The 6,043-nt window shown below is 34.1% G+C and overlaps 2 protein-coding genes across 3 annotated transcripts; both read left to right on the top strand.

Annotated features, from left to right (window-relative positions):
* Positions 1-984: 984 nt before the first annotated feature.
* LOC145725511 (uncharacterized) lies at positions 985-1,882 on the top strand. 2 transcript variants are annotated; one of them, XM_081974311.1, is made up of 4 exons: positions 985-1,140; positions 1,214-1,328; positions 1,371-1,471; positions 1,527-1,882. In XM_081974311.1, exons 1-4 carry the CDS (start codon positions 1,132-1,134, stop codon positions 1,761-1,763), a joined length of 462 nt encoding a protein of 153 aa, XP_081830437.1. In that variant the 5' UTR covers positions 985-1,131; the 3' UTR covers positions 1,764-1,882. The 2 variants fall into 2 exon arrangements, with proteins under 2 accessions (XP_081830437.1, XP_081830431.1); XM_081974305.1 differs by having other exon boundaries at positions 1,214-1,471.
* A 2,558-nt stretch (positions 1,883-4,440) lies between these two features.
* On the top strand, positions 4,441-5,022 carry LOC145726741 (adult-specific cuticular protein ACP-20-like). The gene is made up of 3 exons (XM_081975972.1): positions 4,441-4,512; positions 4,570-4,656; positions 4,707-5,022. The coding sequence occupies exons 1-3, from the start codon at positions 4,504-4,506 to the stop codon at positions 4,938-4,940; spliced, it is 330 nt and encodes a 109-aa protein (XP_081832098.1). The 5' UTR covers positions 4,441-4,503; the 3' UTR covers positions 4,941-5,022.
* Positions 5,023-6,043: the final 1,021 nt, after the last annotated feature.

Here is a 6,043-nt window from a genome sequence, read left to right as displayed (position 1 = left end):
ACCAAACTCTCATAATAACGACTTCAAGTCCATCAAACTCAATTTTTAAATTTCTTAATGGTTCTGGCAGTTTTCATATAAAAACAAACCAATTAGGCCACCCTGTACATCAGCGAACCCAGATCAAAATCAAGAACCAATGTGTCAATATTTAAACATTGTCGCATTTTGGAGTTACTGCTTTAGCTAAATAAAGACTTCTCATTATTGTTATTTAAAATCATTCATTAGCTGTTTGTTTACTTTAATTTCAGTTTTTGTCTAGTAGAAATGATGGTGCTTTAGTTGATTTTGTCAATCAATGTTAAAATAAGAGTAACATTTGAAATACATACAACAAAGTGATTTCATTGCTAAATGCAACGATTGAATTAAAAAAAAAATGTTATAGCAGTTTTGGTCCATAAAAATTAGTTTGCATTTTACAAACCAATTATGAAGTGGAATAACTTTCCGCAAAGAGCAATCATTCCAATATATATCAGTTTTATAGTGATCAGAATAAATTAATAATCAAATTTTCCATGCAAAAGCCATTGAAACTTTAATGTTATAAAATCATAAAATTAATTTTTTTTCAACACTTATCTTAGGCTTTAAAGCCTCCAAGTTACCAATGTTCAAGTTAATAAAATCGACCGTAAACAGTGAGACTACGCAGGTAATGAGTTTAATTTGAATATTGTCATAATAATTATTAGTAAATAACCATAAACTTTTACGAGTTTGCTGGCGGGCCTAATAGGTCAATAATAATGGTGGCCACCTGCATGAAACATCGATCTAAATCACGTCGTTATAACATTTTTCCTTCAGTTCTTTGTGCCTCACACCGAAAAGGTAATTAAAACAACGAATAACCGATTGACAGACAAGTGTATACCTGGTGTACTTTCGAACCTATTTTAATATTATTTTAATCGGTGATTTTTACTACATATTTGGGGTATATGCACGCACTTTCCGTCCAATTACGAACAATATTATGTTAATGCGAAATTTTTTAGTGACCCTGTTTTAAAGGCGTTATATAAGAGCGCGCGTTATGTCACAGATCACGACAGTGCTCACTTACAGTTTGGCCCAAATAATTATATGACCGAAACTTATTAGAAGCCTAAAAAAGCCGAAATGATTAAGGTAATTAGCTGTTTTTCAATTATCGTAATTTAGTCTAATTAGTTATTATTTTATTAACGCGTTGTTTTTCCAGTTTATAATTGTGTCTGCCTTTGTGGCCTACGCTAGTGCTGGTCTGTCCTACAGTTCTGGAGGAATTGGAGAAGGACTTAGTCTGGGAGGCATCTCTATAGGACACAGTCTTGGAGGTGGTTTGGGTGGAGGCATTTCTCTAGGACACAGTCTTGGAGGTGGTTTGGGTGGAGGCATTTCTCTAGGACACATTGGCGTACTTGGAGGCGGCTTAGGAATTAGCGGAGGTGGTGGACACTACAAAGACATTGACTACCACGTAAGTTTCCATTCTCAAATTTCCAGAGAAACTTTTGACGCTCTATTTTATGTAGACTGTACCTCATTACGAATACAAGTACGCTGTACACGACCCTAAACATCATGACGTCCACGAGCAGCAAGAAAAACGTATTGGAGACAAAGTAGTTGGAGAATATTCTCTTCACGAACCTGACGGTACCATCAGAATTGTGAAATACGAAGCGGATAAGCATAACGGTTTCAACGCCATCGTTGAAAGGAAAGGACACGCCATCCACCCTATACATTACAAAACCTACGAGCATTGAAGAAGTTTCCTCCATGTCACCCCAATAGGGTTGTTGTTCGTTCTTGAATTAGCTTTAAAATTGTTATTATTTGTTTTATAGACGGTTTGCAAAAATATAGTGAGTTTTTTATTGCTGAATCAACTTTTTTCCACCCCCGCTAAACGAAGGGTAGTCATAGATTTCCATTTAAATTGACTGTCTTATTTATTTTGGCATTTAGAAAAATAAACCTCTCTCTATTTATAAATTAACCCGCCCCCGTTTTAAGCTGTTAATTGAAACCAGACAAACTCAAATTAGCATTGAAGGGGTTCTTTTAAATTTAGATTTTGCCTCTAGCCTGAAAAGCGATGTTTATATTTTTTGACAAAGAAAAGATGATCCTAAAGACGATTTAATTCAGTACTTCAATTAGTACACTTTATGCAATTTGCTGGAAAATTACGGTAAACAGAAATTTTAAAATTATTAAGATGATGAAACGTTTAAAAGTGAATTTATTTTTTTAAAGAAAATACTATAATTAAACCATCTGAAAATTGGAACATGTGATATTAAAACTTAAATAACCGTCCACATTTTGTATACATTGAGAGTACATTTTTTTGAAGATTTCATGAAAATTAAAATAAGACTAATAAAAACCAGTAAAATAAGCTCTCAAAAAGAATACAATACAATAAAAAATACTGTTTGTTTGACATGTAGTCTAGTCTACTCAACTTTATGTGTCAACTGTCAAACATGCTATCTCAGCACAATAATCGTTTCGGAGGTTTATATGATGTTTTTTTGAAAAAAAAATGGGCTCAAGGTGAAAACATCCTGTATATTTTGTGATGCATTTGGTAATTGTTATTTCTTATCACGTTATATTATATTGTGTGTAATTGTATCACGTGACTGTCTAAGTAATTCGTATTCTGGGATCACATGTCAACTGTCAAACATGCTACCTCAGCACAATAATCGTTTAGGAGGTTTATATGATGATTTTTGAAAAAAAATGGGCTCAAGGTGAAATCACCCTGTATATTTTGTGATGCATTTGGTAATTGTTATTTCTTATCACGTTTTATTATATTGTGTGCAATTGTGTCACGTGACTGTCTAAGTAATTCGTATTCTGGGATCACATGTCAACTGTCAAACATGCTATCTCAGCACAATAATCGTTTCGGAGGTTTATATGATGTTTTTTGAAAAAAAAATGGGCTCAAGGTGAAATCACCCTGTATATTTTGTGATGCATTTGGTAATTGTTATTTCTTATCACGTTATATTATATTGTGTGTAATTGTATCACGTGACTGTCTAAGTAATTCGTATTCTGGGATCACATGTCAACTGTCAAACATGCTACCTCAGCACAATAATCGTTTAGGAGGTTTATATGATGATTTTTGAAAAAAAATGGGCTCAAGGTGAAATCACCCTGTATATTTTGTGATGCATTTGGTAATTGTTATTTCTTATCACGTTTTATTATATTGTGTGCAATTGTGTCACGTGACTGTCTAAGTAATTCGTATTCTGGGATCACATGTCAACTGTCAAACTTGCTACCTCAGCACAATAATCGTTTAGGAGGTTTATATGATGATTTTTGAAAAAAAATGGGCTCAAGGTGAAAACACCCTGTATATTTTGTGATGCATTTGGTAATTGTTATTTCTTATCACGTTTTATTATATTGTGTGCAATTGTGTCACGTGACTGTCTAAGTAATTCGTATTCTGGGATCACATGTCAACTGTCAAACATGCTACCTCAGCACAATAATCGTTTAGGAGGTTTATATGATGATTTTTGAAAAAAAATGGGCTCAAGGTGAAATCACCCTGTATATTTTGTGATGCATTTGGTAATTGTTATTTCTTATCACGTTATATTATATTGTGTGTAATTGTATCACGTGACTGTCTAAGTAATTCGTATTCTGGGATCACATGTCAACTGTCAAACATGCTACCTCAGCACAATAATCGTTTAGGAGGTTTATATGATGTTTTTTGAAAAAAAAATGGGCTCAAGGTGAAAACACCCTGTATATTTTGTGATGCATTTGGTAATTGTTATTTCTTGTCACGTTATATTATATTGTGTGCAATTGTGCTGCGTCAATCTATAAATCCCGATTTAGCTTTTTAACCTTAGTTTAGTATTAATGAAAACAAAATGTAATTTGGATAGTCGGACCACTGTGTCGTTTTGGCTAGTGGTAACGGTGACATCTGTCTATCGACGTATAAACGTATTCAATGATGAGTTTGAATGTTTTTGTCACACAATTGAGAAGCTCAATACTTAACGACCAAACTATTTGAGACTAAATTTAAACTAAATTAGCAAAACTTTTAGCTTTTAAAATAGGTAGGTACTTAACATTTCGGTCAATCAGTATAAGCAATACAAGAACACAATTTGGAAACAGTAACACATCTATGGATTAAGCTGAAACTAGTACTAAATGATGCTTTTAGTAATTCTTATAATAAATTAAAATTAGTTTTGAATTATTAATAACTAATATCCTAAATATGGTAAACTTTCGTTTCAAGTGTTAATTGCATAGTCTTAATTGTACCACAGATTAGTGACAGAAAAACCGACTTTCTTAAATATTCGCATAAGTTAATGAGCCAATCTAAAATTAGCAGTAGTGCCACAATGATATATAAGCTGAAAAGCTGTTTGATTAGTATACAGTATCAAGTCAATTTCTGATAAGCAACATCAGCAAAACCACTCTTTAAACATGCTTAAGGTACTTTTTTAACTTTTACTAATTTTTGCGACTTTTGATTTTAACCTATTTTAACAGGTTTTCGTTTTGTGTGCTCTGATGGCAGTTTACGTCGTAGCCCAACATGAAAAACATCAGCACGTCTACAAAGACATTGACTACTATGTAAGTACTTTTGTTTACCGGGTACCAATTTGCTTAAAAATACGTTGCAGGCCAAACCCCATTACGAGTTCAAATACTCCGTTCACGACCCCAAACATCACGACGTCCACGAACAGAAAGAAAAACGTATTGGAGACAAAGTGGAAGGAGAGTACTCCATCCACGACCCTGACGGTACCATCAGAGTGGTGAAATACGAAGCGGACAAGCACAACGGCTTCAATGCTGTGGTGGAACGTAAAGGGCACGCCATCCACCCTCAAGAATACAAGACCTACCATTAACCACTAGTCAATTTTTAGTCAATTGTTGTTAAAGGCACTCGGTGCCGGGAGATAAATAGATTAATAGATACAAGTACAGGAATTGATTGGGTTTGATTTGCGAACGGAATTTTCTCGTGCACACATACGAAACTGTCTCTTAAACCAGATCAGATAAAAAGACATTTGTCGCCCAGCATGGCTTCCACTACCCATATAATATATAAAACGGTTTTCGTGTCGTCGCGCGATAACGCCATCTAGCGACGTTAAGACGAGCGACCTCGTGTGGGAGTAGTACCCTGATGTATGGTACTTTGTCATTCCACCCGGTTCGGAATGGACAATACAGGGTGTCCCACGACGAAAGACATCGATTGATATTGGAAAAAGTATAAATAGGAGAGTTTTGAAAATTTGGCAGGATACTGATGTGGGCATGCCCAATCTAACTAAAATATTTTCAAGATGGTTGCACTTCCGTTTATACCGGAAGTCGATCACAACTTTCTTATTTTAAATAGAACACCCTATATATTATTACATATTTGGAGTCCTCACAAAATTCTGAACAACTTTTGTATAGAATGCCCTATGCCTATCTCTACCCGTTTTCGAAATATTTGATGTTTTTCCAAAAAAGTGACAGTTGCAACGTATTCTCAACATATTTTGGTACTATGTTAAAACCGTATTTCATTTTGCAATGAAACTTTGGGTTATTGCAAATAAAGGATCGTTTTATTAAACTGAGGGTGCATAATGACTCATTTGTATACAGGGTCGCCAAAAAAAAATCATAAACTTGCCACTAAAAAAAAATGAAAAATTTCAAGTTTTTTAAATAGAAACCCACATTTTTTATGACGGAATCATTTTGAGCATTCAAAATTACTATACATTTCAATTTACTTGCCTATACCTAAATCCAACCCATTTCGTTTTATTTGAGAATAAACATTTTTTTATTATGTTGCACGGTTGGAATTATCTGGTATTCTAGTTGGTCATGCTTTTGACACACGGTGATATTGGAGACCTGCAGGGCATGTTAATAACACTAGTTTTGAGTGTTTTGACAACTGCAAATATACCGTAGCGGTTACGTTATTCAAACCAAGATT

This window comes from Ips typographus, linkage group LG1 (genome assembly GCF_016097725.1).
Source record: "Ips typographus isolate SLU linkage group LG1, UJ_Ityp_2.0, whole genome shotgun sequence".
Taxonomy (NCBI): Eukaryota; Metazoa; Arthropoda; class Insecta; order Coleoptera; family Curculionidae; genus Ips; species Ips typographus.
Note: the sequence above shows the minus strand (reverse complement) of the source record. Positions and strands in the feature narration are given on the sequence as shown.

What these genes read in the sequence shown, in the direction of transcription:
- LOC145725511 (XM_081974305.1), top strand. An exon ending in ACAAAGACATTGACTACCAC is followed by an intron (nt 1,472 to 1,526) that starts GTAAGTTTCCAT and finishes TATTTTATGTAG; the next exon opens with ACTGTACCTCATTACGAATA.
- LOC145726741 (XM_081975972.1), top strand. An exon ending in ACAAAGACATTGACTACTAT is followed by an intron (nt 4,657 to 4,706) that starts GTAAGTACTTTT and finishes AATACGTTGCAG; the next exon opens with GCCAAACCCCATTACGAGTT.